Source organism: Stegastes partitus, unplaced genomic scaffold, assembly GCF_000690725.1.
Source record: "Stegastes partitus isolate 25-593 unplaced genomic scaffold, Stegastes_partitus-1.0.2 Scaffold518, whole genome shotgun sequence".
Taxonomy (NCBI): Eukaryota; Metazoa; Chordata; class Actinopteri; family Pomacentridae; genus Stegastes; species Stegastes partitus.
The window spans coordinates 201,881-215,112 of record NW_007578249.1 but is presented as its reverse complement, the minus strand read 5'-3'; the positions used below and the strand labels follow the sequence as shown (position 1 = coordinate 215,112).

The window sequence follows — 13,232 nt, the reverse complement described above, 5'->3', positions numbered from 1 at the left end:
GGCGCTCAGCCGCTAGTGGAGCAGTGTGACGGTCGCGGCAAACACCGGCGCTGTGCAGAGAGAGTGTGTCAGGACAAAGGTCAGCACCGAGGTCGGGAGCTTTCAGGCCGTGTTTTGGGAGTCCAGTGGAGTTTACATTGGCATCGGCGGTACTGAGCGTCACTTTGATGAGGAAAAGGCAAAGTTCACTTCTCTGATTCTGATTATCAGCATGCGGTCTATTTCGTAGAAGCTCCAGCGTTGGAAACACCCCATTTGTTTGTTAATGATTATTCTACTTTTCTTTCTCGTACATTTTTTAACATGTTGTGTTTTGATTTTACTCTATGTGAAGTCAGTCATTAGTTTATTTTTATTGTTTTTGCAGCGTACACAACTTCTCCTGGTGATACTGTATCCTGAACAGCCCTGACCTCTGAGCAGCAGCCTTACTGTGAAAACGTTGCATTTGTGCCACTTTAAACATCAAAATGTCGATTTTTCCTCGTTTGGCTGCACATTTATTTATCTTTCAGCTTTTTTTTAAACCTGTTTAACATTTGTTTTCACTAAACTCCACAACTGCACCTGCAAAACTCTACAAACCAATGTTAAAACTTATAGAATATTAAAGGTTTTAAAATGCATTATGCTGAAGTAAATTCATTTAATAAATAATACTGCAGGTCTGCTCGACTAATTCCTCCACTTGAAACCACTTTTGCTCTCAGACAGTGGTTTTAAATGTGCTGTATGATGTAACTTGACTTGATAATTGGGTGAACGCAGCCTTTCAACATTTTAGGTCTATTTAGCCACATTAGCTAAGCGAGAAGCAAGAAACTGCTAGCCTAGCTTTGTTAAAAGTAGCTTGAAAAAAAAAAACAACTTAAAAATGCCCCACACGATAACATTATCCTGTATATGTTGTTTATTTGACACATAAATAGAAAATAAAAGCTCACAGATTTGGCTTCGTTTAGTACCCGAACAAAATTAGCTTGTTAGCTAGCTAACAACTGAAACTTTTTGATGGCGCTACATTAGCAGTCTCTCCACAAGTCTTGTTTATTAATAGTCCTGACATAGCTAGCATAAAGCTAGCTTAGCATAGAGAGATAAAACTAACAGGATTTGTTGAACCTAGCTTAGCATTAAGAGTGTAAGTGTAGCTTCAATACTTTATGTAATGAGGGGTAAATGCTTGGCGCTAGCTTGAGGCAGTCAAACAGTGGAAACGACGCAACATGCATATACGTGAAGTGGCGATGTGTTCACCGTAAATTAAGCTATGCTAGCTGTTTCTTCCGCGTTCTAACAGTGCTAAGCTAGGCTAGCCACATTCCTTTGAAGTGGACAGGCTGTCTAAGCGTGCAAATGTGCTCAAAGTGACTAAATTAAAAGAATTAACTGCTCCTTAACCGTTTTTTCCCCTTTACATTCGTTTTTTTCCAATTCTTATTCATGCATATGGATACGATGCTAAAGTCAATGAGTGTGTGGTAAATGTGAAAGTTTAAAAAAGTGGAAAATAAGATTAATATATAACATTTTATGGCATTTTATGGGATTAACGTTTTTATTTTTAGGGTGTGAGTGTAGTTTTTGTTGTTGTTGTTGTTGTTGTTTTTAGATATATTTCTGTTGAACCACAATTCAAAAGCAATGCCTTGATGTTCATTACATTTTTATTTATTATTACTTTTGTCGATTTCAATTTATTTCAATGACAGCTGTTTTTTTCCTTCTTTAATGTGAGGGTATGAATTAATTTGAGGACGACTGCATATATGAATATAAATAAAATACCTATATATATATTTATTAATAAAAATCCAACCAAAATCAAATACCTGACGCTGTGCAACCAAAACAGAACATAAATGCAAGTGGAGACGTCAAAGATTGTACATGAATCTGAGGGCGAAGTGCATATTTTCAGTGGAAATCGAACCAAAAACCAACAGCTTCTTTGAACAAAACTTTCTGTATTTCATCACACGGTCCAAATGCAGTTTAAGTGTTTTAACCGAACCAGTTCTGTCTAGTTTTAGGTTCAGAGTCTGTTTTGGTGAAGGAGAGCAGAAGAATGCCAATAAAATGAGTCAGTGAGGCTTTGAAAAATAAAAGGCCTTTTATCAGAGCGAAAGGTCGAAACAGCCCGAAGAGAGAAACTGGTGTCCTCGAGGGCTTTGATCCAAAAATGCTTCTCTTTGTTCGAGGCTTAAATAACTTTAACACCTGACACTCTCGGAGCTGAGTCATCGCCACGCTGGGCTTCCAGAGGAATGAATGTTCCCACAGCACAAAGCTTCACGTCCAGGAGCAGGACGGCAACTCCTGACCGGCTTCTGGTGACAGAACTTCAAACCGAGAGACTGAAACGCTGCATCTTAGTCTTCAAACTTGTTCATAAATGATATTTTTAGTGAGTCATGGAGGATGAAAACTGTCCGTGTTGGTCTGCTCACGTTAAACTACAAAACATAAGGAAAGTGAAACCTGTTGGTCAGCCTCACTGGTGGACATCTACCTGAACTGTTTGCCTTTAATCATTCTTCCTACATCGAGACACGTGAATAGACAACTATTCAATCATATGCAATATAAAACTATCTCTCAGTTGTTTAATAAATGAGAAAATCAAAGTCCTCCAAGCTCTAAAATGTCCCAAATCTGGTGCTCGTCTTCTGTTTACACTCATCCCTCACAGCATAAAACCAGAAAACACCTTCATTAAAAACATCTGTAAGAGAAAAGAAGCGACTCTAACACACACGACACAAGCCTGGTCATTATTTACTGTTTTATTCATAAGCATGTTCGGTACACTTTGATTAGCGTCGTTTGTTTGTTTCCATTGTTAATCGATTTTTGTGACCAAAGCACACAAAACAGGAAGCGGTGAGCTGTGGGTTCAAACTAAAACAATATTCCTAAACAACAACAAAAACAGGAAATAAACAACAAAACACCCAAACAGTGGCGTTCCTACGGTTTGGTGGAGCAGCGACAAGCCATCGGTGACGCAATAAGGAGTTTATATTCATTCTTCTTCTCTCAGTGTTTGGCTGAGCCATGTGGTGCAACTTAATGCAGCTAAAAGATGCTCTCACATTTAAATCCAGTTGGTCAGAGAATGTAAACATTACAAAAAAGTTACTCTAAAATCACCTTAATTAGCTTTAAGCTAAGCTACAAACGTCCACCGTTCAATCCCAACAATCAAAGTCAGACTTTCAGAATAACTGTGTGCAGGAGCAGCTGCATGTCCTCAAAGCTTAGAGCTGGATCTCAAGAGGTTTTGGTTTTTTAAAAGCCTAAAATTAAAAAAAAAAAAAAAAGCAGCAAAGACCTCGCTAACAGCTGTTTCAGTTTCGTTATACGAGTTAATCAAAGCCGGAGGGATCATCATTTATGATTCACCTGTGAATACAAGGCCTGAGTCTGCAGGAAGTCTGTGCAGCATTTAGTTGGTTTTTTCTTTACTAGAAACATCCATCATCTCTACACCTTAATCCTCACTGGGGTCACGGGGGGCTGGAGTCCATCCCAGCTGACACCTGGACAGGTCGCCAGTCTATCGCAGGGCTACCGACTAGAACCAACGTAGAGATAAAACACTCTATCAAGGCACACTGTAAATAAATGGAGACGCTATAAAATCATGGGCGTTATGAGGAGTCACAATACATTTCTTACAAGCTCCTGTTTAAATGAACAGCACGTATAGAACCAGCAGTCAAATCTGATTACTGACACGTGCACTTGGGTTGGCTGGACATTTCCTGGTTTGGCTGTTACAAAGATTTCTATTCAGGATCCATTAGGAGGCGAGTCTCACCCTCATGACGTCTCCGGTAATAACAATACAAAAGAACTCCTTACATTGGCACTGGTTGGCTTTAACCTGTATTCTTTTTTATTCACAACACTCTAACAAATAGTTGGCAGAGGAGCAGGTATACTTTTAGTGACGTGTCTTCGTCCGTAAGAGCACTCAAGAAAAACCAAAACACATTTTTTAAAGCTTTGTGAAGAGGTGATGCAGACTCAGCACACTCGCTTTAAAGACAAACCTCGTGTCCAAACGCTGCTCGTTACTCACTAGAAGGCACATCATGAGTGAACTGAGCAGTCAACACCTTGTTACACCTTCCTAAAAGCTTCCAGGGTTTTCCAGGTATCAAACCTGAAGGTCCGATTGTTGCGTAGCGTCCGGTAGTTTCACAGCGTTCGAGCAGAATCGTAGGTGAGCTGGTGTGCTTCAGCTGCAAGTGCATGATGCAAAGAAAGAGAGGCAGGAGCTTCTAGCATAGAGCGATGCGAGCAAAGAACTCCGCTGATTGACATTTAACAAAATCACCGAGTGCACTGGAAGACGGACATGTTGGTGCAAACGCTTTATAGTCGTAGCAACGGTAACCGGGGGACCGGGGGAGGCGTAACCTAGCGACGAGTTGATTCTCTGTCTTTAACCGTCCCTGATCTAATGAACTATGACACGTTCTGTATGAAGACGATCAGGCCTCGTGTTCGTAGCAAATAAAGTCCGTTTGAAGACGTTTTGTTCCTAAAGTTATATTATTTTGCACAAAAAAAAAAAAGCATTTAAACTATTTAACATGGTCCAGTCGTGTTTGGTGGTATTTGTGTTCTTTGGGGCTGATTATTCAGAACCATCAGACTTCTTTACATCGTTTTGCAGAAATTAAAAGTAAAGACTCAGTGCAGGTCTATCTGGAATGCTTCAAAGATATTAAAACCTGAAGTTATTCTTTCTCAATCCTGATGAAGACTGAGATTGTTACGTTTTGTCGACCGGATCTTTTATGACCCTGTCAGCAGTTTTGGCACTTTGGTTTCATACAATCAGTCTTTGGTGAAAAACCTTCCTGATCCTCAGCAGCTCCTTCACATGTGACAAATCATCTCAGTGGTCGAAACTTTTTTCCAAAAAGATAAACTCTGGAACAGTTCATACCTTAAATAAGATCTACTTAGACTTTAGAAGCTTCTAAGTTCCTGTTAAAGACCTACTTCTTCTCTTTGGCATTCAAGTAGAGCTTGACACCCTGACTTCATCCCTTATTCTCACCCTGTCCCTATTCTATATATTGCATTGTCTTTTTATTCAGATTCATGTTTTAGTCATTGTGTTTTTTGTGGTTTGCTGTGATAATTGCATTTTGGGGAAATGTGCAGACATCTCGTTGTTGTGGTGATACTACTTGTGTAGTCTGTGGGAGTCTGCTCAGATGACTCTGGTCCATGGATACACAGTAGGTCGTATCTGAGCACATTACTGCACTCGGAGCACAAATGTTTAGCTGCAGGTAGACATCTGTTGAAGAAGTCTGCCTGGACTCTTGTAGATTTGGGGATGAACTCTACAACATGGGGACTCTTGTTTACTCAGGGAGTTGGGGTTTGAAGGTGAAGCCACAAATCAATGTTGACTTTGAGCTTTTAATTTCTGCCTACTGCAGCTCTGAAGCCCTTGATGAACATCTGGATCTCTTTGGCTCATCGTCTTGTTTGATTCGGCTCTCTGGCGCTGCACAGCTACACCGTAAACGTCAGGGTTGTTGGATAAATTCTGCACTAAGCTGCAGACTGTGGATCCTCAGCTGGATCTTCTTATTGGTTCCTTCATTAAGGAAGGTGATCCACAGTTAACAAAAATATGATCTAAGGTAACTTTCTGCCATCAGTCTGCCTGCTTTACGCCATCGGAGGCGTCATTTGAACAGCTGGGTGAGGAGCTCGCTGGCGACGATTCCAGCAGCAAGGATAATGAACATGACCAGCAATATGAGTCCACGACGTAGAACCAGCTGCGTCACGGACAGAACATCTCCCACCGTGGTGCTGATGGATTTAGCCTGTTCGGGCGAATCCGCCTCCTGGTATGGATGCTCCTCCTCGGCCCTCTCACATCTGGATGCAGAGCTGCTGACCTGGGCCTGGTTGTGATTGGAGTCTAAAGGTTGGAAAGAGAAGCGTTAGCATTAATGAGATAACACCAGTCGGGTTTCGGTTGATGCTTCACACCTTCCTCACCTTTGTTTTCCATCCCGACCGTCTCTTTTCCATCTATACTCTGGACTCCCGCTCGTACAAGAGCCTGATCAGAGACACGAGGACAACAGTTAGCAGCTTGTTCTGATCGTATGAAAAGTGTAAACGGATGGAGGCACGCACCTCTTCAGCAGCCTTGTTCCAGTCGAGTTTGTACAAATACACGAGGAAGAAGATCGACTGCATTCCAACGCAAACCGTGAGTCCAGTCCACAGACCTGTCGCAGGAGAAAGACGAGAACTTCAGCGGCTTTCCTGAAAAAGCAGGAGAAGGCATCACCGTGGTCCATCCTTACCCACGATGCCCATCTTGGCTGCAAACATCAGGGACACGCCGATGGGGAAGCCGATGAAGTAGTATCCCACCAGGTTGCACAGAGCACCGATCAGCTGTTTACCTGCTCCTCTGAGGACACCTCCAGTCACGCCCTGCCACAACAGAACAACAGAATCACGTTTTTTATGGTCCTGAGCAAAAGTTTACGAAGAACAAGAACGTCATTAAGTTTCCAGTGACTACTAGAACTCTTTATTTTGCATTTTGGTTCTCTCATAGATTTATTATTGGACTTCTGGAAATATGACAAAATCTGCTGGATCAGAAGTAGACAACTTGAAATATCAGTTTTGGTGACAATCATGAATGAATCAGACTTTCTTTGTGGCCTCTTAACATCTCGTGACTGATGACTGCTGACTACAGCTGCTGACAGCTGTTTGTAGGCACTAGGTGGAGCAGTTGTGTCACAAACTATCACCTGCTGCTAAAAGACAACTGGTCAGAATTTTCAAAAGTCAACCAAGAATCACCACAAAGCTGATCTGCAATGAGCCAGAAGCTGCTGGAACACAGGAACCAGAAGGAAGCCCATCCTCCAGAAACGGCTCCTTAAAGCTTGACTGAAGATCACAAGGACAAAGAAAAGATCTTCTGGAGGTCACATGGAACAGAAATTGAGCCATTTGGCCACAATGAGCTGGAAAATGTTTGGAGGAGAGACGGTGAGGCCTTTAACCCCAAGAACACCAAACCTACCACCAAGCATGGAGGTGGCAGCATCATGCTCTGGGGACAACAGTGGACCAATGAAGAAGGAGGATCACCTCCACGTTCTTCAGGAAACCCTAAAATGACCAGCCAGAAGGTTGATCTTGGACACAGTTGGGTGTTTCAGCAAGACAATGAGCCCAAACACACGATGAAGTGGTGAAGAACTGGTTCCATCAGGCTGGAGTGAAGGTTCTAGACTGGTCCAGTCCTGGCTTTAACCAATCACATGGACTGTCATCGTACGGACATGATGCAGCAGATTTATTCTTATTTCCAGACGACCAACATTAAATCCATGATAGTTGTGTTTCAGTGATTCCATGATAGAAAACTCAGAGCTGTAGGAGTCATTGAAAACTCAGGACTGATTGTGTTGACATGAAGCTGGTTGCTGATGAAGGTCGCGTCTTACCGCAGTGGCATCAGCGATATGCGTGAATATAAATATGAACATGACGTCGGCAACCCTGTGCACGATCTCTCTGAAAAACAAACACACACAGATAGAGATTCAGTCCATCGCATCTCCAGCTTCACATCTAAAATAAAAACAAGATCGTTGACACAATGAGAAACATGTGGGTGATGCATCAGCACTTTGTAAGTCCTCCAAAGCAGCACCACGACAACGTTAGCTTTAAAAAACACTAAAAACACCAAGATTAAACCATTTATCAAACGATAAAAACAGAAAGAATCGTCTGATGGTCAAATTCCCTGAACTTATTGTTAAAACGGACCTAATCATCACTTTACTCCGCTTATTCTCTTTATAAATATGTCAAATTTAAACCACTTCCTCTGATCAGCATCACCATCATGTGAGTGGTTTTAATAAAATATTTACAGTATGTAGAAAGATTTATTTTTCCAACCCCTGTGGTCACCTGGACAAAAAGTTCTTCATGTTGATTCCAGTTTCTCTCAAACTTTGTAAATTAAATATCAACAAAATTCGACTTTTTTTGCTTATTTTTTTTTAATGATTTCTGTGTCATGCAGCACAAAACACACTTCTGCGTTCTCTCTCCTTCTAGTCGTGGTCGTGCTGTTTCCATAGAGGTGCAGGACTTTATATTTCAGCCACTTTGGGGTTTAATTAGCTCGAGTTCAGGGAAACTGGCCGTCAGACGCTGATCTCTAGGAATGAGCAGCTTGTTTAAATTGGCATCATCAATCAGGAGCTCAGCGTCTGCGAGGCGGCGAGAAGCCGATGACCTCAGTTAACGTTTAACGAAGCGGGCAGCGACGAGGAACGACCCGCCGCAAAAAAAGAGAAACAAATGAGCGATTATCTGGCTGTTGGATTTCACTCACAGCTCTGAGGTGAAAATGAATCCGATGACATTTCTGCAGATGGCGAAGCCAGCTGACACGAAACAGGCGATTATGGCTGCAACGAGAAACACAGGGCAGGCTGGGTTATTGAAGAACACTGTTAGAATAAAAGCTCCGTTTGAACCAGATTACATCAGAACCGAGTATTCAAGATAAACTGCAGCTGCATCTTGTGGATTTTATTCTCTCTAAATCCTCGTGTTGGCTGAAGAGTGCAACAAGTCATAACCTGGAATACACGAATGCATTCCTATTTGTTGGCACAGCGCTGCCACCTGTTGGTGACATTTACTGCTGCAGGCCTGACGATGAGCAACTAATGGCCTCCTGAGGAGTTCTGAGCAGCACTGATCCAAGTTTTTAAAGCGCTATCTTGTATTTTTTATTTTCAGTGCAGATATTTCCACATGCTTCATGCAAAGACGTTTGTTTTGGTGCGTTTTGCGGCTTTGGAGTCAGAAATGTTCCTCAAACTACATGCGTGCAGCGTTACTGGATTAAACATGGTGTTAAATTTCTAACACTTTGGGAAACACAAACGGTTAAAACTCACATCGTTGTTGTGAAATCTTTCCTCATTTCCACATCATTACTCATCACATATTTATTTACACATCCTCCTTTTTGCAGAAGTCTCCTTTCTGTCCATAATTAGACGTTTCATTTCATATTATTGCTTTTGATGACGGCGCAGTCGTCGCTACATTAGCTCCTGTTAGCCGGAGCAAAGCTAAAGTGACTGTAGATCAACCCGCTGCTGGAAACATACCGATGAGTGACGAATTAAAGGGAAAACTTAAAGTCTGAAAGCATACAGTGGTGAAAACAGTAGTGATTAGTCTCCTCGTCCTGGAGAATCAATGCCCAGGTGCAGCGATGGAGAGGTTATGTTGATCTTTCATTTAATCTGTCACCCGACTGTACGCAGTAGAAAAACACTTCTAACATCACATCGGAAATCATTCATTTAAAAACAACAACAACAAAAAAACTAAACTAAAGCGTCGGCTCAAACCAGATCGAGTAAAAAAACTAAAAAATATTCTGTGATGAGTGACTGAGCAGCAGCCACCTGACCAACAGTCTGGGGTTTGTTTCTTAGAAAGGCAGCGTTTACACACAGCAGGTATGGAAAGTAGAAAAACATCTTAAGGATTTAGTGTTTATTTCTCCACTACTGAGGACACCTGTGGACACTTGTTGATTCCATTTTGTTCCATCTTTGTCGAGTAAATAAGCAAAGAAATCTGATATTTTTCCAATTTGTGGCACTAAAAGCCGCCTCATGCTGCACAAAAGTCATCACTGAGTTTTCTCTCCTGTTCTGTTTCCATCCAGCTGCAGGATTTTATGTTGCGGTAAAAAAATTAGCAAACATGTGACAGAAGCTGTTTGGAGTTGCTCGTGCTAAGCTACTAAGCTAGCTCGTGTCGTATGCGAGTTGGAGGTTTCAATGTGTGATTTCCAGACGGTTGGTGCTATCCTTCTGAGTTCTTTGAGTTTTAACTTCCTCTGAACTGTCTTTTACTTCCTTTTATAACGTACGGTGCTGTTTTTTTAAATTCTGCGGATCTCATGAATTCTCTTTAATTCTGGCGCCTTGTGAAGCACTGTGGATTTTGAAAATTACTCTATAAATAAAGATAATTATTAGTATTAATATTATTATTATTGGAGCACGTAAATATCCCAAAACACTTTTATTTTGGCGGTGCATTTGCAGCCATACTGTCATCGGTTTGTTTGCACTCGTCTGCCCAAAACTCAGCGAGAACAAAGGTTTGAAATCTTGTTTAAATGCTGCATTTAAGTGCACGATAATTTCATCACTCTAAAAGCTCCATGTGCGATAGGAAACTAGCAGGCGGTGGAAGCGTTTCGTCGCTTTGCATACGTGTAACCCAGGAAACGTGCGCCGTGCGAGCTGCTTCTTACATCCGATGATGATGGGAACTTTGCACGACAGCTTGGCCTGCTCCACGTTTCCGGCACCGAGGGCGTTTCCAACCCGCACGCTGGCAGCAGCCGAGAATCCCATCGGGCTCTGAGGGGAGAAAGAAGCGTTGCACAACTCCCAGAGGTGTATTGAATGTCCACTTTACGGCCAACACACACACTCACACACACACACACATACATACACACACACACACACACACATGCAGAGAATGGACAGCTGGAGGCGGTTACCATGTAAGCGATGACGGTGAGCTGGTAGACGACCGACTGGGCTCCCAGCTCCGCCTCGCTGATCACGCCGGCCAGGAAGCCTCCGATCTCGAACAGCCACCACTCCAGACAGAGCATGAGCATGCTGGGGATGGCCAGCTTCACGAAGGGCCCCCACTCCTGCAGACAGTCCATGGACCAGCCTGGGGGTCACGACACGCCAGCTTCACTCATCTAATCGACTCACGTCAGGTGTGAGTTTAATTCCACGTCAGTCAAATATTACAGGTGATTGAGAAATCGGCTGCGTCACCGCGGTAACCTCTCCTCCACTCTGCATTACACAGTGATAGACGCTAACTGAGCCGGTCAAACATTACACGCCGGCTGCATGATGGAATGAAGACGTGTGATTGTTATGAGAGCGACAGAACCGACCTCCCCACGTGGCTTTGTGCAGCCCCCTGATGCAGATGTAGACGAACAGGAACACAGCCAGGACGTACTGGGAGATGGCGTTGGCTGCTGCAGACCCACTGGGACGGAAACAGAAGAATTCAAAGCGAGGAAGAAATCATCAAACCTTTAAACTCATACAGCTTCTACAAACTGGGGTTAATGTTGTCGCCATTTGTTTCACGAGATCAACTCAAACGAAAACTATGAATCAGGAAATAGCATTTATTACGTGTTTGAGCTGGAAATGGGTTTTAAGTGACTCCACATCCTGTTTACATCACATCTAACGCACCAGACGGCTGCACAGCGAAGCAAGTTCAACAAAGCCTGACTTACTTTATGTTAGCTGGTTCAACAAAACCTAAAAGCCCAGTCAGATATGAATTCTCTGTTCACCAGTTTTCTTCATAAAAGCAGCATTTAACGTCTATTTTGACTTTTCTTTTTGCACAGACACAGGTTCTTATGATGCTGAGATCAGGTGTTAAAAAGGGAGAATTCTGCAAAAGATGCACAAGAGGAATGGTGATTAAAAAAAAAAACGTTAATGTGTAAGTTAATATATTTGGATCTGTGCAGCTGCTTGTTTCTAACATGACAGCTGCACATTAAAGATCATAAACATAACTCCAGTTTTTGGACAAATTAAAGTGAAAATAATTCAAGATTAACTTTATTGTCCCCGGCGTGGGAAATTTGTCTTTGGCTAATGTTCTTTGAGCTGGAAAACCATCAGCGCAGGACGATTCTGCAGCAAATCAGCATCAAACTTAAAACATTTATGGATTTTCTGTGTCTGTAGCTGCACCACTCAGACATGCAGCCCAACAGGTTTGCAGATGATCACTTATTCCATCAGCTGACGGCTCATAAAGCATCACCTGGAAACAAGTCGGTGATTTAAATCCCCGAATCTGATCTGGTTAGCTGTGCAGCATCAGTTGCCATGGTAACCTAGCAGGTTCACGACATTGAAAACGCTTAATCCTGCTTCGTAGTGCAGCCCTCGTCATTTGGATTGAGATTTATTTTTTAATAAACAAACTATTAGCAAACTCAAGGTAATGATGATGCAGGAAAACTTACGCAACCCCCATATCCAGGCGAAACAGGAGGAGGTAGTTGATTAACGCGTTCAGGATGTTTGCGATGGCTCCGGTTATGACCTGAGGCCATATAATTCCCTGTAAACCAAAGCCTGGCGTTAGCATCACTAAACACCCCGTTATTAACTGTGCAGGACGTTGGCGTCGGGCGGAGAGAGCAAACCTGATTTTGAAGATACCGGCCCTGCAGCTGGTACATGAAGGCAGCCTGAGGAGGGAAGACAGGAAATGATTCCAGATGTGCTAGCAGCGCCGCACGGGGGCGCTAAATGCTAACTCACAATGCTAGCATGCTCATGTTTAGCATCTTAACTTAATGCTAATCTGCACTCACACGAGGCAAGTTTATCATTTACTATAAAAGTTACTGCGGTTCATCCTCTGAGGAGAGTCACAACAATCCAGCTGTTAGATGTCGAGACGCTCCGGTTAAACCTGAACCTTTGGACCTGAGATGATAAATTATCTTTATTATGCAACGAAACTGCAAATCTGATGCAAATTTGAACACCTGTGACTTTACTAAAAACCCAAATGGCTGTAAGCTGCTGGAGGACGAGTCACAGAACCGACCAGTTGGGAGGTTTCGTGTTCTGGACGCGTCTGAAACTCACCGGCAGCGAAGGCATGAAGATCTTCACGTAGAGCTGCGACAGGCTTCATGCAGAAACACAAACAGAACAAACATCAGACTGTGACGTAAGAATAAGAGGTTATGAAACATTAAGTCTCTCAAATAAACTTCTACCTGGAGGTCATGATGGATCATTAACATCCAGGGAATTGGACAAACCTCTAAAGACACGTGTCTGAAGCAGTGAATGAATCAGGCTAATCATTTCCTACAGTCAGATCTGGGGAAGAGGGAACTGCTCATTCTGGCAGAAAACTGAATTTAAAGTAGCTACAACTGATAATGCTGCAATTACTGATTTACTGACAGTTGCTTTGTGTTGTTGGAGACACAAAACAGTGAAGTCCTGCAGGAACCAGGCGTCAGAGTTTTGATAATCTCACGTTTCTTAATTCACTTCTTGGAACCATTTAAT

General features: G+C 42.6%; 1 protein-coding gene across 1 annotated transcript in view; it reads right to left on the bottom strand.

Moving 5' to 3' along the window:
• Positions 1–4,692: 4,692 nt before the first annotated feature.
• LOC103361628 (multidrug and toxin extrusion protein 1-like) overlaps positions 4,693–13,232 on the bottom strand; it is a 12,396-nt gene continuing 3,856 nt past the window's right edge. Inside the window, exons 5-16 of the mRNA XM_008287761.1 lie at positions 12,798–12,840; positions 12,347–12,391; positions 12,164–12,261; positions 11,057–11,154; positions 10,640–10,821; positions 10,385–10,493; positions 8,429–8,504; positions 7,524–7,593; positions 6,357–6,489; positions 6,184–6,278; positions 6,043–6,106; positions 4,693–5,962 (exon numbers count right to left, since the gene is read on the bottom strand). Coding sequence (XP_008285983.1) covers positions 5,721–5,962; positions 6,043–6,106; positions 6,184–6,278; positions 6,357–6,489; positions 7,524–7,593; positions 8,429–8,504; positions 10,385–10,493; positions 10,640–10,821; positions 11,057–11,154; positions 12,164–12,261; positions 12,347–12,391; positions 12,798–12,840 — 1,255 coding nt within the window. The 3' untranslated portion in view covers positions 4,693–5,720. The remainder of the gene's footprint in view (positions 5,963–6,042; positions 6,107–6,183; positions 6,279–6,356; positions 6,490–7,523; positions 7,594–8,428; positions 8,505–10,384; positions 10,494–10,639; positions 10,822–11,056; positions 11,155–12,163; positions 12,262–12,346; positions 12,392–12,797; positions 12,841–13,232) is intronic.